Source organism: Fukomys damarensis, unplaced genomic scaffold (assembly GCF_012274545.1).
Source record: "Fukomys damarensis isolate Sample0158 unplaced genomic scaffold, DMR_v1.0_HiC HiC_scaffold_14, whole genome shotgun sequence".
Taxonomy (NCBI): Eukaryota; Metazoa; Chordata; class Mammalia; order Rodentia; family Bathyergidae; genus Fukomys; species Fukomys damarensis.
Window position 1 is genome coordinate 15,503,439 of NW_022900926.1, and position 27,445 is coordinate 15,530,883.

The 27,445-nt window shown below is 37.5% G+C and overlaps 1 protein-coding gene across 8 annotated transcripts in view; it reads right to left on the bottom strand.

Annotated features, from left to right (window-relative positions):
- The window catches only part of Utrn (utrophin), a 479,533-nt gene that overhangs the window by 127,081 nt on the left and 325,007 nt on the right, over nucleotides 1-27,445 (bottom strand). For all 8 annotated transcript variants that reach the window (XM_010626629.1, XM_010626631.2, XM_010626630.2 and 5 more), the window contains 2 exons: nucleotides 17,433-17,605; nucleotides 7,907-8,063 (listed from right to left, as the gene is read on the bottom strand). In XM_010626629.1, the coding sequence (XP_010624931.1) occupies nucleotides 7,907-8,063; nucleotides 17,433-17,605 (330 nt within the window). The remainder of the gene's footprint in view (nucleotides 1-7,906; nucleotides 8,064-17,432; nucleotides 17,606-27,445) is intronic.

The window sequence follows — 27,445 nt, forward strand, 5'->3', positions numbered from 1 at the left end:
TCCTAAGCACCAACCGTCATGATTCATCCATGCCCTCTTGGCCACCTGCCCAAACCCGTACTGCAGGGCTTTTGATACCTACCGAACCTACTTGTTGTCAGGGCCGTCCACATTGCTAGGGAGCAAGCACAGTGAAAGTGAAAACCATCATGCCACCTGATACACGCTCAGGCCCAGGCAAAGCACACAGTATACATCAGATGCAATGCAGAAGATTCTGGAGTGTCAATGAACAGCTAGATAAAAGAAATTGTCTCTGGGTTAAATTAAGACTGGGCTGATTGGTTTCATAGACCTCTGCTTCTCAGCTACTTCTGCTGTTCAATCTTCACGTTACTATCTGAGAAAGGCAACGATTGGACTCCTCCGTGGCCATCTACCGATGGATATTCTGCAGCCGCTGGGAGGGAGGTCCCAGCTGTAACTATCAGGCTTAGGGGACGAGTCCAGTGCAGACACGCAGACAGGGTGGGACGTGTAGGAACTGCTGTTTCCAGACTGCACAAGGGTAACGGCTTTCCTAACAGACTTGTGTGTTCCATCAGAAGGAATTTAACAGGTGGAAGAAGTGGGGAACTTGGAAATTATATTTTTATTAATTTAGAAAAATGCCAATTTCCCACCGTAGGTTACCTCATAACACAGCATGACCTCAAAGTTAACAGGTTTGGGAGCAAGCTTTCTATTTTAACAGGTGAAAAAGTTCTGTGCATGCACACACACACACACACACACACACACACACGCACGCACATCTCAGGCCCAGGCAAAGCACACAGTATACATCAGATGCAATGCAGAAGATTCTGGAGTGTCAATGAACAGCTAGATAAAAGAAATTGTCTCTGGGTTAAATTAAGACTGGGCTGATTGGTTTCATAGACCTCTGCTTCTCAGCTACTTCTGCTGTTCAATCTTCACGTTACTATCTGAGAAAGGCAACGATTGGACTCCTCCGTGGCCATCTACCGATGGATATTCTGCAGCCGCTGGGAGGGAGGTCCCAGCTGTAACTATCAGGCTTAGGGGACGAGTCCAGTGCAGACACGCAGACAGGGTGGGACGTGTAGGAACTGCTGTTTCCAGACTGCACAAGGGTAACGGCTTTCCTAACAGACTTGTGTGTTCCATCAGAAGGAATTTAACAGGTGGAAGAAGTGGGGAACTTGGAAATTATATTTTTATTAATTTAGAAAAATGCCAATTTCCCACCGTAGGTTACCTCATAACACAGCATGACCTCAAAGTTAACAGGTTTAGGAGCAAGCTTTCTATTTTAACAGGTGAAAAAGTTCTGTGCATGCACACACACACACACACACACACACACACACGCACGCACACATGCACGCACGCTCACAGCCTAAATGTAATGGTGAGGTGTTGTTGTTCTAAAGACAATGTCAGATTGTTATTTTAATGAATCTTGGCAATCCACGTAAAGCCTTAATGTCCTAACTCATATAATAAAACTTGAATATAGGAATGAAATTGGTTAAGCAAAGGACAGGGTAGCCCTCTGGGAAAGAACACACATAAAAGAAATTATTACCCGAAACATGAACTTTAATTATTCTTGGAGATTTGCTTTTCTAAAACCAACATGCATTTTTTTAATCAAAGAAAAGGGTGTTAGAACATTGATAACTGTCCCTACATAATTCAATATTTATGTTGCTATGCAAATAATGTGCAAACTGAATGATGAGAACTGCATTTACATCTTTATCCAGTCTTAAGAGTATCTGACCGAAGCCAGGCGTGGTGATGCACGCCTGTAATCCCAGCACTCGGGAGGTTGAGGCAGGAGAATCCCTGTGAGTTCGAGACCAGTCTGGGCTACATAGTGAGTTCCAGGTCTGACTCAACTACATAGTGAGACCCTGTCTCAAAAAAAAAAAAAAAAAAAGAGTATATGACTGAAGTAAAACCACAGCATTACATATTTTAATATTTATTTTATTTAGCTTATTAGCACACACGTGTGTTACACAATGTTTACAATCTTCGTGTGGAGTTGCTATGTGTACATAACACATCCCACTTCCTTTGCTTCATCCTTTCTCTCCTCTCCCTCCCCACTTCCTCCATCTTGATCCCTTCCCCTTTGAGAAAGATCCATCTCCCTACTTCCTATTATCTTTTATTTTGCTCTTTATTTTTACTCTGGATTTCTCCTATAATAGAAACCATGTGACATTTAAGCTCATGTGTCTGATTGATTTTGCTTGACACTGCGCTCTCAAGGTGTAGCCATTTTACTACAAACGACTCAAGGTTTTCTTCATGCTCGAAGAGTACTCCACTGCGTGTAAATCCCGCATTTCTCCACTCACCCGCTGACGGACTTACAGGCTGCCTCCATGATGTAGCTACGATGAACGGTGCTGCTATAACCGTGGGCATGCGTGTATCACTCTAGCATGATGTTTTTTATATTAATGCTAATGTAGTGCATATTTACATATTAACCATAGCGTTAATATTAATGCCATATGTAACTGTATGTGATTTGTAAATAAGTGTTGATTGATATTCTATATTCTTGAGTGCAAAGCTACACATAAGTGACCTTACTTTCTAAAACCCTGTAAAATAGTTCAAAAGATTTTATGTAACTCAGTAGAAAGGAATAGAAAACTTTCTATTCATTTTAGAAGCCATTAAAATCCCTCCTTGGTATAAAGTAGTACTTTTTTTAACATTTGAAGGAATTAAATATGTATGATTGTATTGTTTACCCAATTTAACAAGTTCTCGAAAGCAACTGTGGTCTAGTTATGTTGGGCTGTACTGGGTGATAAATAATAATTATTGAGGAATTGAAGGGAGGGTAAGGGAATAGGAAAAATTCAGAATCAAGATATATCATGTACAGGTACAAATTCACTACAATGAATGTGATCATTGTGTATACCTAAAACGTACCGATAAACAGTTAATTAAAAGTAGTAATTAATATATTTTATTTAATTGAGTGCTTTAACATAATTTTAAACAAAGCAAAAAGATCAAAGTCGTCAAGACATACTCCCAGCAACTACAGAAGATATCAGCTCCCAATTACTAAACATTTACTGTATGCCTCGCCCTAGGCCAAACATCACTGATGGAGCCCTATGATGTCATTATTACTTCAATACACCTTCCGATGTGTATAGAATACCAAAGCAGTCAACAAACTACTTATTATTGATGTAACTGAAAATGTACCAATATCACATTCAAGAACATATAGGCATTTAGTTAATGGCCCACAATACATTGATAGTTGATAATATCATAGTGTTTATACTCCAGAGAGAAAGACTGTCAAATCTGTGAATTCATCATTTTCTTTGGAAGGGAGGAAAGTGCTCTGGGGCTTTCTTCCTCCTCATCACCCACAGCTGGATTTTTGTTCTTTTGTTTTTTAAGCAATATCAACCTCACAAGGAACTTTGCTTTTCTGCTTTGTTTCTGGTCTATAGAATGCGGTCATGTGTTAGATCCCAGCTGTGCCATGTTTGGCTTTCTGTTTTACATTTTATCCAGAACTGAACACATGGGAAACTCTGAAGAATGACCTCTCAGTATCATTCTAACTGAAGTCTCAGAGCCCTCACCTAAAAATTTAAATATAGCATAATCCTTTTGGATACCACCAACAAATCACAAGCATAGGCCTTCTAAGACTAGGAATTATTAAAATATGTCACTGAGGTCCAGAGGCAGAGCCTTTGCTCTTTGGGTAAAAGCATCAGCTTTAATGTGTAAGACTTTAAGTGAACACAGTGACTGGTGCTGCTATGAACATGGAGTGCTTGGCACGACTGGTATAAAAAATAGTATAGGAGCTGGGGACTTAGCTCAGAGGCACCGCGCCTGCCTCGCAAGCGCAAGGTCCTGAGTTCAGTTCCTGGTACCAAAACAAAACAAAAACAAAAACAAAAAATAGCTATGGAAAAAGTCATTAATCACTTATAAAGCACTAGAATAATGTATGTGTCTGAGTGTGTAGGTGTGTGAGAAGCAAAATACATGAATACCTATGAACCAGTCCTAAACATCCAAGATGTTTACATGTATACAGCAGAGAGACCTGTTTATTAGCACAGTTACCTTTGGCCATGGATGAACACTTGGACCCAGTGTAAAGTCATGGAAATGCAAACATAAAATAATACATATACATTTCATTCCTTTGTTTATAAATTATGTCACCATTTAAATACTAAGAGCCTTTAAAGGTTTTTAGACTCATAGTTACATGTTTATAACTTGCCTGTAAACTATGCAAGTCAGCTCAGGCAGTACCTTATTTCCCTGAGAAAAAGATCTAACCAAAAAATAAGCCCTCACATGACTTTTCAGGATGCTCAAAATTATAAGCCCCACTCTACAAATGAGTTCAGCTAAGGACGCCAGCCACACACACATTTAGTAGACCTGTTGCAACACGTGACAGACATACTGAAGTATAAAATACAATTAATATATAAATAAATATTATTGACATTAATACTTAAATAGCACAAATTATTAGCTATTTGTAAATACTCAAGTGGGTGTCTTTGGAGGAGAGGTAAACACCTACGTAAACAGATGAACTCAAGACTCAGACTAATGACCAATCAGAACACAGACACAACACGTGACTAAAGTGCACGTTTGATTAACAGACGTAGTTGCATCTATTACGAATCTTCTTAGTTCAATGTCAAGCACTGCAACAGATATATTTAATGCCCTTGTATGAAATTAAAAAAACATTTTCTGAATTTGGTGCCTGTAATTTTCATCACTTTTGTGTGGACCATCACTCTTAACTGTCATCATTTTTGTTGCTACTCCTGCCTCCTAAACAATCAATTAACACTTGATTAAATGGAAACTTTGTCAAGCCCAGCCAGCAAGAGGTTGTGACTTGGGTGAAGAATTCAAGGGGTAAAATCACTGACAGCTAAGTTGCCAATGCACTACACTGCCAATGCAGGCTACATGGATAAGAAGCGTTCACTGAAGGAGAGTGCTCCTGCTGGATCTGAGAGATTGGGGCCAACAGTGTTACAGGAAATTAAGCTGCAAGAAGGCCAAAATGCGGGGTTTGGAGAGTTATGACAATGGTCCCGAAGAAGATATGATTGTATTTAAATAAATATAGATTTTTGTACATGAATAATTGTAGATTATCATACAGGAATAAATGTAGATGGTTGTATATGAATAAACAAGACAGCCAATGAAAATAAGCCCTATTGTATATTTTTCAGCAAAAATTAATATAAGACCCAGTCTTATACTCAGGGAAGTATGGCACATGCAGATATGACTTTTGCCCTTAGCCTTTCCAGGCCAAACAGAAACTTTTTTTTTAAATTATTATTAAGAACAAGACTCAGTCTCTAGATCCATTATCTTATACTATATAAATTCTTAAAAATACCATTGTTTGAATGATTTCATACAATTTCCTCAGGAATCTAAAGTGTCTTTCAGTAAGTTACAGCACTAAAAGAATGCCTACACCTAATAAAAATTTAGGGAAAAATACAAAATGGAGGCCTGAAGCAACCATACTTTAAAATGTACTAGAATACACAAGTCCTATCTTAAAGGATAACTATCAGCAATTACTTAGCTGGCATTTGCTATACATGCCATGCTCAGTAGTTTAAATATACAGATGGGAAGAAACCAAAGACTGAAGAGACCCGACAACACTCCCCAAAGCCTGTATGACAGAGCTGGGGGCACAGGAAGTGGGACTGAAAACAGATGCACCCAATCTCCTGTGCTACGCAGCCAACATAAGGCGCCTCAGAACACAGGGCAATATCCCAGTACTCAAACGAAAAGAGTCCCAAAAAGTTTAACCAACTTAACATATAAACTGCCAGTGATAAACCAAAGACACTCCAATGTCTATGTGTAATTGTGTAATTGTTTTATTCAAATTCTTCACATGACTCTTTGAGTTATTTAACAGCAGCTGAGTCTAAGGATATTTAGACTTTTCAATGATTATGGCTGGTTATGTTCAGTAATAAAGGTAAATAATTAGATACTGATAAGTATCATATTTCTGAAAAATCACACCAATGCATGATTCACTCTAATTGTAATAATATCTACCTATATTAATATAAATTAAGTATAATCATACTTGATTATAAGATATTTAGATCATATGATATTTATAATAATATAATTTAAGATGCTGAAAATCTAGAAACTCTGCTTGTAAAAGAATAAATAAAATATACACACAAAATAACATAGCTCTTTAAATAATCGTCATTTACATTATTTCATGATTTTCAGAACCATTCCATGTAGGCAGATGGAATTACTTGCTATGGTTAAAATGTTTACTTGCAAATTCCTATGTTGAAAACCTGAAGCCAATTAACAGCACTAGGAAGTAAGGGTCTCTGAGAGGTGATCAGGTCATGAAGGAGGAGCCTTCGAGAATGGGATTAATGACTGTGATGGCTTAGGTGTGAAATGTTGCCCAGAACTCATGTGCCCAAGCTGTGGTGGGTAATGAGCTTTGGGGAAGGAGCTACATGATGAGGGTCTCACTGTCTCGGGTGGATGAACCCACTGATGACATGGTAATACGATGGCGTCACTGGGAGAGGCCTCTTCCATACCACGCCCCTTGGGGACAACACCCACTCTCTTCTTTGCCCCTACATTATCACAGCTGTGAGGAGCCGACCACAGTGCCGGACTTCTCTAGTGCACCCCACACTCTGCAGCCACACACACAGTTCACAGCAGACCACTGTATCTCACACGAAAAGGGGGCTCGTGAACACCAATCTCTGAACAAACATCAAAACCTAGAAAAGAATATATAGCTCTCTGTGCCTACGCGCCCATGTGTCTGCGTGTGTGTGTGTGTGTGTGTGTGTGCGCGTGCGTGCGCTCGCGTACGTGCAACAATTTTGACTGCATAGGCTGGTATACAGGTGACAATTTTGATCTGGAGCCTGGACTGTTCTGCTAATTTCAAACTTGCGTATCCAGCCTCCTAGTAATGAACACATCTGAAGCTTAAAGATAAACTATACGCAAATGGTAGTTTTAATAACGTAGTCTCAAGGGGTCAAAATAAAATAAATTCCAGGTCATACTATTTGAGCAACTGATTAAACAGATGATACCCTCCTTTAGAAGGGTTTGTCATTTTTCAAATCGGAGCAGAATTCTAACATTACATTTACACGTGTAAATATCAAAAAATACAATAAAAAGAATGATCGGCAATATATGCGAATGTAGTAGGAAAAAATATTAAATTACTGAACAGTAGACAAGACAAAAAATTTTAAAAGACAAAGATCTAGGGGTGTGTGATGGTTAATATTGCAGTGTATATGGCTCCTAATCAAGTCAAAGTACAGTTCAAAAAAATAAAACATATATTATTCAAAAATATAGTCTTCATTTAAAAATAAGATTTAAATCTGATTTTTTACAAGTCTTTTTTTCACCTTCACTTAATATAAATAAGAGTTTATAATTCCTAATGACTCCCTCTGACTTCTGAATTTAAGATTAATTTGTCATTTTTAAAATTTTCCCAATATACTGTACTCCAGAATCTACATGAAAGTTGGATAAATTTCATAAGCTAAAAGCAACATTGTGCTTTAGATATTCATACTGTTTCAAACTTTTTCACCTACACATATAATTTAACATGAGACAAATGGAAGCAATGAATGAAATCTACATAAAATTCCAAAGTACAATTAGAAACAGTAAAGGGGGGAAAAAAAGAAACAGGAAGGGGGGCTGCGCTAATCACTTCAAATTTGGTATTCATCCAGAATTTCATTTGAAGTATTCACTTCACCAAAATTAAAACAAAAACATAAAGAAAAACAATGATGCACACCCAAGATGAACAACTTACTTTACAGTGGTCGTACTGGAGCTGTAAGGCGGGAACATCTCCACCGATGGGCATTTGCTTTTTAAGCTCTTCATCTTTCATATTCAGCCACTTGATCAGTTCTTCTAAAGATGCCAGTAACCTGTTCCACTTCTCAGCGCTGGCCTCCAAATGGGCCCTGTTGACAAAGAGCACTGGCCACAGTTAGAGTATGAATCTCATTTACAGAATTATGTGACTTTTTTTAGCCAAATAATATTGTATGACCGACTAATACTCACTTCCAAAAAGAGACTGAAATAGTTATATTGAATAAGCTATGAAACTCAGAGGATATTTGAGATTTTTAAAATCTATACTCCACACCTCTAAAGCATAAATATGAGGCCTTCAAGAGGGATGTTCATGATATAATGTAAAATCACAAAGCCATGTTTGGCAGCATGCATAAATATATACAGATCCAAGTGTTTTCTTTTACTTACAAATGGGGAGAAAGGATGAGAGGAGAAATAAGAGAAACAGTATGCACGAAAATGCTTAGAAAGAAACATACCAGATGTGGTTACCACCAAGAGCACAGTTCGCAGTTAATTTTTATATATTTTTATCAGTTGATTATCAATTGATATCCAATGACAAATGACCATATACACAGGAAACAACTGGGCCCAAACCATTGACTGAAGTATTCTATACAGTGCCTTAATTGGGCAGTCTTTGTTTCAGAAAAAATTTCTAGTTTTAGCACAGAAACGCATCTTCAGAATTGTTGCTGTGAACTTCATAATGAAAGTGTATGTTTTAAAAGTAAATTTTACGCAAGGACCCGAGTTCAATCCCCGATACCAAAAAAAAAAAAAAAAAAAAAGTAAATTTTATGTAGTTAAAATCCCAATAAGAGCAAAAGCACTTGGAAACAGAAGTATAAATCAAAACACAAATTTTTCTTTGCTCTTCTTAGGGCCCTGGAGAAACCCCATTTACTCAGCCTCAGGTCCACAGAGGGCTGGATTGAAAATATGGATCAGTAAGGAAAAGCTGCAGAAAGTCAAGGAATTGGACTTTCCTCAATGGTACATCATCCCCACTGGGTGTGGACTTAAGTTCCAGCCTGGTGCAATGGAGTTTCCTTGACTATCTGATCTTTCAGGTTCAGAGGTGAGGCTGATAAACATCGCCTCATTGTACAACAGTTTGCAAATGGTGAAGACTTAGGAAGGACAAAGGACTTATTTGGGGCAAACTCAGCTACAAGAAACCTCTGTAAATCATACTTCACCAATACCACTCTCACCTTGACATTGGCATTATGATCCCAACTTCCATGAATCAGTTCCTTTACCAAGTGGTATAGGAGCAACCTACCAGCCACAGCCACTATTGTCTGAGAACCTCTCAGTACAGTTGTTCAAGCATGACTTACTTGAACATGTCTCAAAATTCATAGCTCAATTAATAGTTAACACAAACAAATGTTTACTCATGTATCACATTACATGGTCTTCCTCTCAACAGATATTCAACAATATGATATTTTGATTAAAAAGTTCATTATTAGCTAGGCATGGTGGTGCATGCCTGTAATCCTGGCACTTGGGAGGCCGAGGCAGGAGGATTGCTGTGAGTGAGACACAAGTAATTTTAATATATTTTACTTAAAGACACATGGTGGTGCATGCCTGTAATCCTGGCACTTGGGAGGCCGAGGCAGGAGGATTGCTGTGAGTTTGAGACAAGCCTGGACTACATAGTGAGTTCCAGGTCAGTCTCAACTACATAGTGAGACCCTATCTCAAAAAAAAAAAAATAAATAAAGTTCATTATTGTTCAGAACAATAAAAAATCTCTCTTCTCCAATTAAAATCTCATTCAAAACATAATAATCATAGGGTATGAAAAAATTAAAGTTTTGCATTTCTTTTAAAGTACTAGTATTTTATATACATGTAACCAGTATTCTCATATAATTACATGTAATTACAATCTATTTACAAACTAATATGAAATAAAGTACCTAGATTCAAAAATTCTATGTCTTAATCAAAAAATGCGGTCTTTGTGTTATAATTTGGATCTTAAATGTTCCCCAAACATGAACATGCTAAAGACTTGCTCACCAGCGTTTCCTGCTATTGGGAAGCGGGGCCTACTAGAAGAAAGTTAGGTCACTGGAGGTGGCATTTGAAGGCAATATTGGGACTCCAGTCTCTTCCTTTCTCTCCTTACTTCCCAGCCATCACGAGATTAGCAGTTTCCTCCATCAGGCACTGTTCATCATGATGGACTATGATACCACAGGTCCAAAAGCAATAGGGCCAAACAGCCACGGACTGAAACCTCTGAAACCATGTACCTTCCTCTTCTTTGTAAGTTCATTTTCATTCAGGCATGGGAGCAAATGCCTGTAATCCCAGCATTCTGGGAGGCTGAGGCAGGAAGATCACAAGTATGAGCTCAGCCAGGGCAATTTAGTGGCTTAGTGAGACCCTGTCTCAATAAAAAAGGATGAGAGCTGTAACTTAGTAAAAAGGTCAGGTTCGATCTCTAGTACTGTGCCCCACAAAACATTTTTATTTTTCTCAGTTATTTCATCACAGTGATGACAAGCTACTGCTGTATAATACAAAAATAATATGTACACAGAAAGAAGTTCAAAGTGTCTTTAAATACTCTGAGAATTATATGCTAGAAAATTTATTTTATTTTCCTATATTTACTATTGTTTCTGTGTATTCCACAGGTGCTGTGATTGACCTCACATTACAATATTGTTTTAACAGTGTCCTGATTCTGCTTGAGCTCCAGTTTCTCTGTGTTCCTAATGACTAATTTTAGTCCAAATATGTAATTACCTGTCCTCAGTAAACAGTAATTTCACTTGTTGTAAAGCAAAACTCGGTCATTCCAATTACATTAATTGAAAACTGCACAGTTTTAAGCCATGCTGCAGCTAGTCCAGGAGACTGACCTGTTGCCACTTCTTTCCAATATTCCAAAATGCAAAACACAGCCTGAAATCGGAGGTCCTCAGTCAGTGAAGAAATGCTTGAAGTCTCCATGTGCAATTCGCTTACACCTGCACCCTCACCTCTTATTCAGATCTCATCGTGCATTTTCGAAATCTGAAGTTGTGCTCATTAATCAATAATTATCAGCTACACATTATATTCCTCTGTAGTTATTACACACATATATTGAAGAGCAAGCAAACATCTTTTCCAATGCAATTAACTCTTGATTGCACAGAAATAATAAAGTTGATCATCGAACCTTACCATATTCAGCACCTGAAGGACTATCTATAAAGACGAAGGTAGTACTTTTTAAAAGAGATGCTGAAGTGGCTTTGAAATTAGAAGAGATTGGGATATTTATTTCTCTGGATCTGTACTTTCCCATAGTAAAAAGCAAGCTCATCTGGCAGAATCTCTGCCTGGCAAATCTGCTTTGCTTATTTTCCAAAAGGCATACCTCTGAATTTAGTGGATTACTACCATATGCCCAAGTAAATGCATGCTTCTATAGTAGCCTTCAGTGTTCCTGTTTCATTTTCATTCTTTCATCTTGAAAGATGAAAGCCTTTTCCTGGGCAGTGGGTTGAATGTTTGTAAGGGGAAAAAAAAATTTCATTTGTATTTGGCTTAGTTGTACTTTCTCAATGTTACTACACACATTTAAAAACTTAAATCTCCCAAGACCACAGATAACAGGCCATCAATCATGCTTTCTGAATCTTCATTTAAAATAGTGCTTTATCTAATTAAATATCTGTGCACTCTCGTTCACTTATCCTAATTTCCAAACTGCTTCAGTTCATCCTCTGGGTATCTGATGTGTAGAAAGCGATAGATACCCTCAGTGGTTGTATAATCAACCTAAGAGGACGTCCACTGCAGAAGACGCTTCACCCAAGTTATTCTTTTTAAATATCACCATTTACACTACAGTCTAAAGTGCTTAGGAATTCATAACACAAAAACTTCTCAGATACAGAACGACCCGTAAAAATGATACTTAATTATTTAAATATAGTAGAAAAGTAACTATGGTGGAAACCTCTAACTAATATCTGATTTACATTGTAAATGGTCTCTCCTTTCACAGAAACCGTATCTTCAAACAAATTATCATTCCTTCTCCAGGGTAAAGATATGAAAGAAAATAGTGTTGATGAAGAAAGACATGTGTTAAAAGAAAACGTTTTCATTTATCTGATATAAATATATATGGCAGACCCACTCTGCTAGTAGGCATCCACTGCTCAAGAAACAGAAAGTCACACAATAAACTGCTCTTGGGCCAAGGAAAAGAAATTCAGCTAAAGCAAAGGCACCCCAAGACAGGAAACCTGGTCACAGTTCTATGGGGAATTACGGCACACAGAAGGTAGGAACATCTTCAGGACAATGGCAAGAATTCTGAATCCAACCAAAATCTAAACTCTTCTGCAATCCTGCTTTTACCAAAGGTACCATTTTAGAGGAACAACAGAAACTGCCCATGTAGATCTGTGGACAAGTAAGGAGTGAGCCTAACAAAGACTTAATGGCCCAAGTTCAGAGGAGACAAAGATATAATAACCCCTGATGTAGAAGAAAATAAATTTGGAATTTTTCTATAAATGTAATTACTGTTTGGTTTATAGTAAAACACATAGATAATAAACAAGATCATAATGAAAGAAAATACCTTTTTTTTCTTTTCTCCTATTTTTCTTGTCCCTTATTCCCTTTCCCCTATTCTTCCCACTTCCCCTACACCTTTAGCCCTTTTCTTCCTATTTAACATTACCAGTGGTACAATTTCTATACGGTTATACAATTTACACTTTTGGTTTTTCACACCAGAGAAACTATTCAGTATTTACACATGTGTCTTAAATAGGGGAGGGTGAAGGGGGTGAAGGGAGGGCAGGGCTATGGAGAAAAAATGAGAATCAAGGTCTGTCATGTAAAAGCACAAGATCTCAATGATGAATGTAACTTTAACTGCATACTTAGAAAGTACCAATAAACTCAATAAGATTAAAGAAAGAAAGAAAATACTTTAATTAGTGTAAGAATAACTGGTCACATTAAAAGAGGATTATTCCTGTTCTTTGGAAAGGAATTATAACTACCAGAAGAAAAGAGAGAAGTCTTCAGAAGGTAGTCTGTACTGAAAACAAGCCTAAAGTTATGCTTCTAACATGGTAATAGGTGGCTATTTAAATTTAGCTTGACTGTAATTAACAAAATCTGAAATTCAGTTCATCGGTTTCACTAGCTACATCATACATATTTGATAAGCCACACATGGCTAGTCTCTGACCAGAGCAGAGCACATTTTTTTCTTACAGGAAGCTCGGCTGAAAGTGCTGCTCCAGGGAAAAATGATAAGGAGCAATAGAATCTTCCTCTATTAGATTTGGTACAAGGAGATTTTTAGTAGTTTTATAATATGATTAAGAAAATCATTTATCTAAGGCTAAAAGTGGTGACAATGCCACTTTAAAATGTGGTTGTAAATGATATAGTGTAAATGATGCTAAAAATTAATTTTCTCTAAGGGCTTTTAAAATGGTGTCCTGAATTTTTTAAGAGGATCATAAAAGAAAAGGAAGACAGAATTTTATCTTGAACTCTGTTTTCATTAGATTTGATAACTTCTCTGGCCTTTGAAGCCATATGTTAATAAGTATCTGTATTAAAATTCATAAAACTGGAAAGTGGATATTTAATTAATATAACCGTACACTAAATAAATTTAACATAAAATTAAGCCATGTCACTCACGGTACTAAATTTATTTGTAGATTTCCAATTTATATTTTCCAGTGAGTATAAAATATTATCAAAGTCTCTAGGAGCACATCTTCTTGCTGAACTTTCAAATCTTTGGTGACCTCCTCTTATCCTGACCTAAGTGAAAAACCTAACTGTATGTGTTGTTTTTATTTTTGTTTGTTTGTTTGGTACCAGGGATTGAACGCGTCCTTGTACTTGTGAGGCAGGCGGCAGCACCACTGAGCTAAATGCCTGGCCCTATGTGGTTTTTTTTAGATCGCTAAAAACCACTGAGCATACTGGAGTCCCGTCTTTAAAAAATTTAATCATGGTCATCTAAAGAGACTATGAAAAACTATGTAAGAGAGTAAAGCACATATTATAACATTTTCTCAGTGACCACACACACCATGGTGATAGAAGCATGTAAAGCACCAAATGTAAAGGCACATAAATATTCAATAAATATTAGCTCTTATTATAATCTTCAGCAGTTATCCTCTTTCCTGAAAGCGACAGTACCTTGTGCCAACTGGTCTGCGCCATGCTAACATGGACTTCAACAAAATCAAAACACAACTGGAAACATAGAGCCCATGAATATTACATTCTGCAAGGACCAGAAAGGCATCAGTCAGATGACCTTATCTTAGAAAAGAATGAAGCAAGGCCACCCGCAGAAAGGGAGGTTTGGGCTAAAGTGGAATCATATCCTTTAAAATAGGGGTATGGTGAATGTGATAGAAAAATCACTTGGAATCACCACACCAATCATAAGTAGGAAGTGTTATTAACATTATGTTAATAACACTAATGTTAATAACATTATGTTAATAACATTATGTTAATTATATTAATAACATTATGTTAATAACACTAATGTTATTAACATTACAGAAATGTTAATAACAAGGAATAGAAAGAGTGCAGTCATTCGTGTCTGAGCTTGGAAAAGTAGACCAAAAAAGTTCAAGCAGGACAAGAATTAAGGTCCTGACTTTACTAAAATGTCTTACAGTGACCTCCAAGGTCAGTGTACAACAATGGGGAGGAGTAAGGAGTTGGTGTAGTCTCAAATGAGGGAAGATTTAAACAACTAGAAATAAGCAGGTTCAGGGCCAGGGATTTAGCTCAGTGGTTCCGCCGCCTGCTTCTCAAGAGCAACGATCCGAGTTTGATCCTCGGTACCAAAAAAAAAAGCAGGTTCAGGGAGAAAAGAGAACATAAAACAAAATTAAGAATTCCAGAGGTGAAAATATTGGACAATGCAAATAAACTTTTATGAAAACACTGCTATTTTAAGCCTCTTACATAGATTCCTTTCCCCATAGATTCCGGACTCAGTCTGTCTGAAGGACAGTTCCATGCTAACAAGGCTTTGCTTAGGAATCACTTCTTTTATGAGAGCTCCAATTATCATCTGAATTGAGAGTGACCACTCTCTCCTACGGGCTCTGCCTTACCTTGAACAGGTCTGTGAATCCTTAGAGGCATGGTCCATTTCTTATTTGTAATTAGCAATACCTTAAATGTAGAACTAAGCTTTCATTAAAAGCTTGAAGGAATATGTAAATCTCCTGAGGTAGGTCATAAGGTGATTATTTTTATTCATTACTATGTTTTACCAGAATGTATGATCTGTCTTTGTGCAGAATCTAATGAAACAAGCATATATATTCTCTATCTTCTAAAAATACTGTCAATTTGCTTACCAAATATTATTCCAGCTATAGTATGAGTTCTTTCTTTTCAAGTTAGAAAAAAAGACTGCGATCTGATAGGCATAGGAAGAAACTCCCAAGAAGGCCAAAGATTTTTTTTTCCTGTAGCTTTCCACTTGGAATAACCTGTTTATGATGCAGGCCTTTACTAAATCTTCCTGCCTAAAGAAGTCATAATCTAAGCTCTCAATATTCCAGGACTTTGTATACAAACTTCACCAGAACCAGTACTATGGCTTTTAGTTCATTAGCTTAGATTTCTGTTTCACTAGATCTGCAGTAAGTGCTTTTCACTGTAATATTGACATTTTTGTTTATATTTATGAGGAACAGAAAGTTGCAACACGATGAGATCTTGCAAGTTGAAAATTCAAGTATTAATCAAGTATAGTTTATCCAGGGACAGTGCCCTCTATTTTCCTATTTAAAGAGTACAACTGGCAGGTGCTGGCATCATTTCCAGTGGAACCTCTGGATAAAGGAGTCCAGACTATGCCACTTTTCCCACTTCCTTACGTGTAAGAAGAAGTACAAATTCACCTCTATGAGCCCCTGAAGAACAAAAGCCTTTTGGAGCATCTTATCAGAAAGAAAATTTTAAGAATATCAAATGCAACAAATAGTCATTGAAGATATTCTGCTCTCTGTGAAGTTACTGCATGAAATCTCACACTCCTGAAATTGAAGCAGACTCCTGAACAAAATTTGTGTATGGAACAATGAACTAGATGCTAGAGACTGGCAGATCAGCAGGCAGACTCCACAGAGATTAAGGTCTGACCCAATCACCCCATCCAATTTTGCAACAATCACGTGGGTTAAATATTTATATTCTCATTTTTTAAGGTATAGAAGGGGTAAGTAATTTGGCTAAGACCAGAGAATTAAAAGCAAAGTCAAAGAATCAAGTTCAAGGTCATCTGTTATTAATGCTCTGGATCCATTTCTCAACACAATGATACAGCAGGAGAAACTAATCTATCACTTCCCACTGACATTCTTTTTCGAATTTCTCAAAAATATGTTCTTCAGTCAGTAGCCAACAAATTTATACCTAGTTAGAAACTGTCTTCCAACTATTAAAATATTCTTGACCCCCACTGACACTTATCATTCTATCCTCCTGGATAATTTTTCAAGGTATTTTCCTAGTCAGAATTTTGGTCCTAAGGTTCATACTTATTTAATATTATTCTTTCCAAATGCAGATAAGAATCATCAATTTTCCATTTCGGTGTCAATAAGAGATAATTATTCTCTTTAAATATATCTTCAAGTTGAACAAAAACAACGCAATGAAGCAGGAACACGTTCAAAGCCAGAGTCAAAAAGATCTAGACTGAAATCCTGGCTCAGCACCTGTTATCTCAAAAGCCTGGCAAGTTCCTTATATTCATTAAATCTCTTGTTTCCTCACATAAGAAAGGATTTTTACAATCCACTTTACTAGGATTTTCCAAGTACAGTCATGCATCACTTAATAGCTGGGGTACATTCTGAGCAACATGTCATTGGGCAATTTTGTCATTGTGCAAACATCATCGGGGTGGTGTCTCACAACCTAAGATAGTTATGACATCACTAGGGATATATTTAACTATGTATGTACTGGGTCATTGATAGAAACCTTGTCGTGCAGTGTATAAATGTACTAATTAATGCTTGTAAGGACCTTCACACAGTCCTTGGTAAAGGTAAAAACTCAGATATCAGCAAATGTTGATAACATTGTTGTTATAAGTATCACATGGTTTAAAACATGAACTGGGGGGCCGGGGATTTAGCTTAGTGGCACTGCACCTGCCAAGTACAAGGACCTGAGTTCAATCTGCAGCACAAAAACAAAACAAAACAAAACAAACAACCACAATAGGCAAAGAGCACTGGACATGAAAGGGGCTAAAAATATAACCTAGAAAACATATTTTGCATTTAAATCTTAAACTATTTTGAAAGAGCAGCATTGGTGGTATTACTGCCCTTTCTCTTTCTAATGTACAAAAATCACAACAATTTGCCACCTTTTGTTTTTTGTACTTAGATGTTGACTATACTAACCTGATACTAGCAGATTTTGCTTTCAAGTCATTCCATCTTTGGTTCATATCATCCAGTCGATGTTGAAGCATAGTGGCCTCCTCAGAATTCCCCAGAGCTTTTACCATCTTCTGCCTGTTTCCATCAATGCTTTTAAATATGTCATTGTGGGCATCAATTTCTGCCTGGATGTCCTGCAGAGAAAATCAAGAGATAACACAAATGTTAGGTATTAGTGTCAACATTACTCCTGATTTCTATATAGAGCTTTACTTTTTTATATTTATAGATGAGCTGTTTTGAAGCAAAATAATTCATCCTGAATGAAATAACAAATTAGCATTTCCATAATTTTCACAGTGAAAATAAGTCTTTAAATCTTCAATACTTTGATTTCCCACTTCTTAAAAACAGAACATATTGTAATCTAAATTTCATGCATCATTAAGTTAAATGTTAGCATTTTAGAGTCAATGAACAATTTCTGAAATTTTATACAACTGCCATTGCTCAATCATTGAATTTTACATGTTATTTAGATTCTTTCCCCCTTTTACACATGGGTAAAACTTCCCTAAAAATATGAAGCTTACACAGGTCATTCTCTTATTATATAATTTTAAACATTTTTCCTATTTTGACAAACTTACGAGTAGCTTACCCTTTCAATTTTATAAAGTTTATCCTAAAGTTTTAAACAAAGATTTTCATACGCAAGATCATCTTCAGTAAGAGAACTAGTAAGATATATTCTCCTGTTAAGTAGAAAAATAGTTAATTTTTTATGAAATGAATTTGAGTAGAGGATGAATAAAATGAAAATTACAAATAATAAAATCTGGTTTGTACTTTCAGGAAGCATTTGGCAATTTGTAAAAAGAATTCTAAAAGTATTACAAAAATTACCTATCCTAATAAAAATGATTAATATTGTTTTAAAACAGAAATACAAACTTCTGCATTATAACTTAATTTAATGTGGATGATCACCTATATTATCATATATATTTATCTATAACTGCAGTTATACATGAAAGATTTCAAAAAAAGACAAAAAACAAAACTAGTGTAATATCTAAAAGGTTTACCTATAATTCTAGTTTTCTTTGTTATAGTTCTCTGAGTTCCACAAGTTTCTATAAAAAAGCAGGATTTATTTTCACAATTAAATAAATCAATAATTTTACTATTTTCTCACTGTAAGATTGCCAATATACATATAAATTTGACAGGTGTCTTTCCATCCTGAATCAAATGGAGGCAACCTAGATGTGACTAACTCTGGTTCGACAGCCACTAACAATCAACAAATGAATGTGAACACAGAAAAACAGGCCCAGGGCAGGCCACAAAGGAGTGGGGTTGGTCTCCATGGCAACAACGGATCAACATGTATTTGCAACTTGTCAGAGAAACAGGCAAGAATCTGAAATAGCAAAAAGGCAACAAACTCTTAAACACAATAATTATATCATCTCCTCATCTTAAGTTTTCCTTTACAAGCCTCTGCTGTAGTCTAAATGCTTAAGTCCCTTCAGTTTTCATACAGTGCAATTCTAACCCAGAACTCAACAGTTAGGAGGTAGGACCTATGGCACATGATTAGGTCCTGAGGCAGAGTCCTCTCTTAAGAGAGAGGCCCACACAGTTGCCTTCCCTTTCTACCATTTAAGGACACAGCTAGAAGGCACCATCTATGCATCAGAAAGTGGGCCCTCACCAAACACCAAATCTGCCAGTGCCTTAGTCTTGGACTTCTGGTCTCCAGAACTGTGAGACATAAGGTTCTATTGTTTATAGGCTATTTCAAGGTATCTTGTTATAATAACACAAACTGACTAAGCCTCACTCTTGAGTTTCTCCAATTCTAAATGAACATGATAACAATTTACACAAAAGTTCTTTGGATATCCAGTACCCTTTTATTCATTTAAAACTCATTTCTACAAAGTATCCATCAAGAACCAAGGTTTAGAGATCTACATCTAAGTGACTGTTCTTCAGTTACTCCGACTTTCACCAACTGGGGTATTTGCAGAAAGGTCTCTCACACCTCACTCCTCCAAGTATCAAATTTGGAAGGTATCACTGTCCTATTAGCATTTCTGATAGGATTCGTGCTGGCTAACCTGATGCTCACAGAATCAGATTTTGAAAGTGGATAAGATGAATACAAAGTCTGACTGACTCTAACTACAAGATGTATGCTTTGCATTTGCAAGCCTACTGATCTCTGAAGTTACCTGACCCTAAATGGCAAATTCAAATCAAGTCCATCTGCAAGGTGTGATCCATACACCCAAAATTAGGCCTAACCCCTGAGTAAAAGCTAAAACTGTTTAATCATAAATCTTGTACAAAGTGACTTGTGTTCACCTCATATGGGTGACAAAAATAGAATAGTTCCATGCTAGGAACCATGCTGTTCAAGACATCATACCAATGGAACTTTTCAAAAAAATTTTCCCCATGGAGTATTTCAACTTGAAACATCCCAAACTAAGAAAATGACAAGACTGTCATTTTCCACACACAACATTGTAATCCAAGCAACGAAAAGCAGAAATGAGCAAGGCAGCAGAAGAGAGCAGCACACTGATTGAAGTTCTTGGATTAAGCATGGTTCCTAGTATGGGACTATTCTATTTTTGTGTCCTGAAATGAATTTTAAGGAATTTCAAGAGCTACACATTAAAAGGTTAGAAGGCAATGTTTGCCATAGTATCTGCACAGCTGCAATTTTTCTCAAGAAGCTCAATGACAGTCAGCAAAACAACTCTTTATTCTCCATTGCCAAAAAGAATCTGGCCTCAAATTTCCTGTGTAGGTTCCTAAACATCAAGAACAGTGGGTTACACCTAAAATCACAAGGCAACTCAAACCACAACATCCTGGTGTAGCCTCATCAGAATATTTGCTTCCTTTCATATTCAAGAGAGGCAGAAAGAGTGCACCAAGAAGCATAAATAAGAGCATTTGCAGCATTGGGAAGTTATGATGCCAAAAGCATGAAGTAAATTTATTTCCTCTCATCAGATCAGGTAATTGTTTTTCAACCCAGCAAGGATGATGAATGGAATAAAACAGCAGGACTGCAAACTGGCCCAGCCACTGATGTGAAGGATGTGCACTAGCAAGGAGCATAAGTTCACAGTGGATTATAACTTTCAATATGTGGAAAACCCTTCCACACATGAGCGCCATCAACAGTGAAGAAGCAAATCAATAACGAGAAAATGATCAAAGTAAAGAAAATCAGCATACATTATTCTTTCATTTAACATTTGACAGCATATTGATTTTGCCAAGTATGCTAAGGGCTTCTAAAAGCAGAAAACAATCTTCTAATTTCTTCTGCATCATTCACAGTGTCTGTTACAAAGAACCAGCCTAATGTAAAATAGGACACATAGCTGATACATGGATAAGTGTAAAAATAAGTGCACGAAAAAAACCTATGGGTAAGTTCGTCTTGATTGACTGGCAAGTTAGCTACTGTAGTGGCAAGAAAAAACAAGGAATTGGAAGGGACTGTAGTAAGCATTTTGTTCAATTTCTTCACTTACAATTTTTTTTTAATAGGGAACTAAATTGAGAAGCGTGTGCTGCAAAGTCCTATATAAGTTTTCACTGAAAATTTAGAATTAAATACAATTCATAAATCATGTCCCTCCATAGATCACTGCGCAATGATGCACTGCTTTTAAAATCAAGATGCCAGCATGGAAGGCTATAGATCATGACCCCGAGATAGCACTAAATGCTAAAATAAATTAAAGTCTCATGAAAGCCGATTACTCTCGCTGCACAGCTGGAGACTTGGACCTGCTGATGTCACCTGCCAGCCTCTTCGAAGGTTAAACAGCACCAAATGGTTACTGATAATTAGTATGGGAGAGTAATCTACCTAGAAGCACAAATTCATGCTCTCCCAAGCGTTTAACATGAGCTAGTCATGTGTACACCGGGCAGAAGAGACAGCAAGAGAGTCAGTTGAACTGACGTTTGAAAACAGGGCAGGAGAAATGTTTTATGGATTCACTTGAAAGGGACCTTTAAATAATGTAAGTATAATGTAGAAGGTTAAGGACAACCAGAAGACAGAAAAAGGGGAGTACACGTTTTTTTCCTCCTGAAACACCACTAACAGCATTAGACACAAACTTTCAGAAGACAGCTGGAAAGGTTAGCAGAGCTTCGCTGATGAACAGTCACTCTTGCTGCAAACTACAGCAAACTATAGGGGCACAATAAACTTCACAAAGAGCAGAAAACATTCATTTATTTCTTTATTTACTTCTTACTCATTTTATAGCTGATAACATCAGAGTTGTCCTTAAATGGACATCTCCTCACTCATGTAGCTCAGAGTGATACAGCCACAAACACTTTCTAATGAATATCACATACCTTTTATTGGTTTATAATGGTCTGTAATCAAGCAATAGCTGTAACTATGTCAGTAAAAATGTTTCTTCAGATTACAACAAACGGAACTGTTTGAACCCTCTAACAGGAAACAGACTGAGAATAGCACCACCAAGAAGTGTTCAACAAGTATTGTGTCCAATTGGTGCTAAAGCAGATTCCTCCTCTTTCACAACATTTTGGTTTATTTTTCCATGGCATATTTACCTAACCCTACATGGCCACAGCGATGTTTTCTCTGAAGAAGTTTTGACCCCGTTACTGAAGGTGAAGAAGTGAGGTTAGCAACAACTTCCCTATTATGTGCCCGAAGCTCAGGCTAAATAAACAGTGTTAACCATCAGGGGAAAATAAATCCATAGTGCCTTTCACAAATCAGACCAGATCTCCGAGACAGTTTAGGACTGATTATCAGGAGCTCAGCAGGATTACAGCCAGAGCTCTTAAATTTTGAAAATGAGGAATCACAATTTTTCGAAAGTCTGATATATCTAAATAATAATATAATAATTGAATGTTATCACCAAAGGTTATTTTTCACATGTAAACATGTATTGAGACAGCTTGTAAGGTTTCCAAGGTAATGATTAATTCCAATTAGTTACTTTATTGATTTCAGCCAATTATTCAATCCGTTATTCTATAACCTGCATTTTCTTCTAACAACTAATCTCATGGATTTTAATTATCTATTGAATCATATTTTGACCAATATTAAATCACAATCAACTCCACAGTAGCCTTTGAAACTTGACAAATGACTGCCAACACATGATGTTCTTTGCCCATTATCTGTGATTATGAATATATGTAGAACAATAGAGTAGAAACATCTAATTACTAAGTGTAACAATTTACTGCACTTTCAAGATAATAAGAACAATCCAACTGGCAATGACAGAGAACCAATAAACAAACTACATTTGAAATTCAAACATAGTAGAAACTACTAACAAACAAAAACTCTCACAACCAAAAAATGCCCCAAATCCTTGCCTCTATACCACTTATCTCTGAAACACTCTAAAATCATAGGGATTTAAAATACTTTGGCTTCCCTTCTAAGACACACCCTGTATTAGCAGATTTGATCTGTATACAAACACTTGCTTCTTAAAAGCACTTATTAAATGTTTCATATGACCAAAGCTTTATCTCACCTGGATTCCCCAAAACAGATAATGTAATCAAACTTGAAGAAACTTGACAAACGTCATAAATTCTTGCATTTGAATGAAATATTTCAAACTACAATCCTGAGGCACACAATTCCTCTTTAATTTCTGACCAATGTCAAAGCAGTTTTTTCTTAATTCGTTATTTGTACATTTTAGATATACAATGTGATGGCTTTCATCACTGGGAATTCGTACCTTTACATGATAAATTTTGGTTTTTGTTTTTACCCCCATTCCCTTACCCACCCTTTCACCTCCCGCCCCTCCATATTTTCAAAGACCTTGTTCCCGTTTTTTCCTTTTCTCACATTTATTCCTTTCCCTGCCCCTACCCTTCCCACTTCCCCTTCCCCTTTGGGCTTTATCTTCCAATTTAATGTTATTTATCATACATTTTGATCCTTCTTTACACTTGCAGTTTCTCACACCAGAGAAACGGTCCTATTTGCTGAGGAAGCTCTGGATCCATTCCCCCGATGTGAGTCTGCCCACACACCGCATTGACATGTGGGCACATGATCTCACTTCCTTCATCTTAAACTCAGCTTTAAAATCTCAGTTTCAAAATATGAGAAAAGGAAAAAATGAAAACAAAGTCTTTATAAATAGGGAAGTTTGCGGGGGGGACGGGGAGGGTTATGGGGAAAAAATGAGACTCAAAACCTGTCATCTAACGGTACAAGATACCAATGATGAAAGTAATTGTACTGTATACTTAAAAGTACCAATAAACTCAATAAAATAAAATCTCAGCTTCAATGTACTTTCGCTAGGGAAGACTTCATGTACACTCAGATTAACCAGGGCTACAATTACTGATACAGCTTCCTCGATGTGTGCTTAATTACACGCTTACTTTTCATCCAAAACTTCCTTGCTTCTCTTTCCCCTACCAGGCTCTGTGTGAGCTCAAGATCCCCCCATTCACTCACTCTCCTGCTCAGACCAGCACCTGTTACTTCAGCAATATTTACTAAATATTAAACAAACAAGTAGACCTGGGAGTATGAAGCTTGCTATGTTTCACCCAGGACACATCTGCTTTAAAATTAAGTATTTCAAATTGAACAGTACGATATAGCTGCGTGTTGTGATTTTTAAAAATTAGAGACATCCTAAAGGAGGGCAACACCATAAGGAAATGCAGCACTGAGTGTGTTCTGTCCAATATTGTCACTGTGGAGAGCATCCTTCCCAAAGGAGTCACAAAAATAGTAGTGCAAAGGCGACACAAAGCATCAAACCATCCAAGGTGGCTAAAGTCAACAATAATGTATCATATAATTAAAATTAATGAGAAGAGAGGACTTTGAATATTCTCATCACAAAGAAAGGATAAATGTTTGAGATGTTGGATACCCTAAACAGCCCGAGTTCCTCTATTAGGCTTCATATAAATGTACCAAAACATAACTCTGTAACTCATAAGGAGACACGATTATTATCTGTCAATTTAAAAATAAAAACCAAATCTTGAGAGGACTGCCATTATCATTACTCATCTAGTGGCAGAGCTGCGTACATTAACAAAGATGATAGTAACCAAAATGTCACTGTGCTAAAACTATTACTGCATTCTCTGTGACTACTAAGCCAAGAGAAACACCACCAGTGCACAGTCACCAAAGCCAAAAAAGGAGAAAATTAATTAAAGTCAGAGTGACAAGAAAAGTAACCCACAGGCCAGATTTCAGAGAGGTTCTCCAGGGAACCAGCTTTATGTTTCCAGTGAACCATGAGTCTGATTCCAGGGTCAAAACCCTCCCCGCCTGGTCAGAGAATCTGGACTGCTTGCTTGCAGGTGTCTTGCCCAAGGTCCTTCTTCCCTGGTAAGAACTCTCTCTCTCCTCTGAGGTTCCACTCCCAGGTAGGCATGATTCCTTCCATTTGGGATTTCCTGATCCTTGATGAGCTGTCACCTTTGGGGAACAGAATGTGTCCTACTTCCTGGATCCCAAGGGCTCCCAATATTGCCTTTTAGGAGATCTGAAAGGAGCACAAGTGCAATCTGCCCATCCTGCCTAAGTTGAAAACCACAATCCTGGTATCGCACATCTTAGGACTGGGTGCCCAACCATATGCCAAACATTCATGTATGAATCAAAATCACAAAACCACTGGATTTCTCTGCCATTCAGTCTCACCCAGTAGACCATCCCTTTTGGTTTAGCTCTGTAAACTGCAGAAGGTCTGCTTGCCTCTGGAAAATTTAATTAGCTGATCAAAACTCTGAATCACCAGCATCGCAGGCTTCACTGAGTCACTGGCCTCAATTACCAAACATAGCAAGATTTAGGTCCAGTTTTCTAACAGTGGACCCTGATTTTCTTAAAGCCTGGAATGGCTTCCAGAAAAAAAGCAAACTTACCCCTCTGATGTCTGTTTGTGATTATATAAACATCAGACTGAACAATAAAAACTGCCCAAATAAGAAATACTAAATAGCTAAGGTAGCACTGTCTCTAGAAACACATTACTCCCCTGATGAGAAGACAGGACTGAGGGAACTGAAAGAAATGGGATTCCTACCTTTGCTACTCAGCTCTGAACTTTCCTATGGCTTTTGTGTCACAGTAGCAGGCCTTGGTCTTTCCCTAGAGCTGGAATTATTGCATTCAGATTTGGCGGAAGGTAAGTACTGTAATTGTATTTGCTAGGTGTAAGGTAGAGATAATCTATCTTTCCATAGCTCCAATTTTCCTGGCAATGAACAGATGTAACATAAACTCAATATATGAGACAGCTTTGGTGAAAATACACAAAGGACTTTTTTAAAAGATCTGAGCTGGGGAAAAATACATTCATATATGACAATTTCCTACAGTTGAAATATGGCAAAGAGATTAACTTTTACTTAGATTTTTATAAAGGTGTCTCGCACAAAAATAAACATATACGGAGAACTTTCAATCATGAATCGCAGCAGGACTGTTTCTCTGAATTTGCCTCTTGCCTCAAAAAAAAAAAAAAAATCAAGCCTTTGACAGACATAAGCCAGCAGCCTCCTTTTACTGTCAATTCCACTACTAAAATAAGAATACGAACAATAGATATGAAAGATAGTATACTAACACCACAAGAACTTCTAACTGCCCAGTAATGGCTGAGAGGAGAAGGCAGGTTACTAACCTCTGCTGTCTGACCTGTGCTTTATGACTAATAGCAGCAATTACAATACAAAAGTTCAGCAATTGCCCTCACTCTCTGCCTCTCAGGGGGTCTAAGTCATGAATTATTCATGTAACATATGCCCTAAATCTTTTAAGGAAGAAACAGACAAATCTACACTAAACAAGCTACCAGGTTTCTTTATAGTCACAAAGTTCATCACCTGCTGTTCCCAGCTGCCATAATGAAGATATTCTTTCCTTTCCCCCGCCCCTTCTAAAGGGTGAGCAGGCAGACTGGAAACCTCTACTCTCCGGAATTTAAACGCTTAACAACCTAGTAAAGTGAGGGGTCAAAGTCCACCCCGTGATAACAGCCCAATTCTCCCAGCAGCAGTTGGGGTGTGGGGAGAGAGGAGGAGAGCATCACCAAGGAGAAGTCAAATCCTTCCCCACCCGCTTCCCACTGCACTCTGCCTTAAGTCAGGAGAGAAGGAATAACCGCAATTGTTTTGGAAAAGCTTTCAGAGCTTTCAAATGGCCTGGTTTTACGTCTTTTTTCTTTGGCAATTGTGCTTTGCAAGAAAAAGCCCATTATTCTTTTAATGACTCAATCCAGTCCTGCTTATATTTGTACTTGCAATGAACCACGGGGTATTCATGGTGAAAACCACAGAACACATCTTTAATAACTGATCAATAGTTGATCTGTGCACACAAGGAGCAGGGACTCCACCTCTTTCTGTCTTTTTTTTTTTTTTTTCCTTTTGAGAGCAGAAACTGGAAGATGGATGGTGCTCAGCATCTAAAGGCTAAAGAGGGGAGGAGCTGGTAAATGGCAGGTTGAGGTTTTCTGCTTTGTTTAACTAGAAATGTAAGGTAGCACTTGGCAGGCTAGCCGGGATCCCAGTGTGTGCCAAGAACCTTCCTACGGAAAAAAGAACCGAATGCAAAATGACTAATCCAAGTAGTAAAGCCCCACAGCAGAGCCAAGAGTTCCAGAGTTAAAGCAGACATGCTCAAATTAGAAGGGGCAGCCCGGGATTCGAGAGTGCCACCCTCACCGCTAGAGGCAACTTCTCTCCCGCTCCGAGCTGCATCCTCACACAGCTGCACCAGGCAGCTGTGCAGGCGGCAGGCGGCGGGCTCAGAGATAAACAAACCTGAGGGGCATGGGAAACAGAATCCATGCCTGATGAAGTCAGACTTTGGCACCAATACCCCTCTGTTTGTTGCTGGGGTTTGGTTATTGTTCTGTTTTCGCCTTAAAAAAAAAAATGCAGTCTGATTACCAGCCTAGCTCCCTTCTGATGTAGAACTC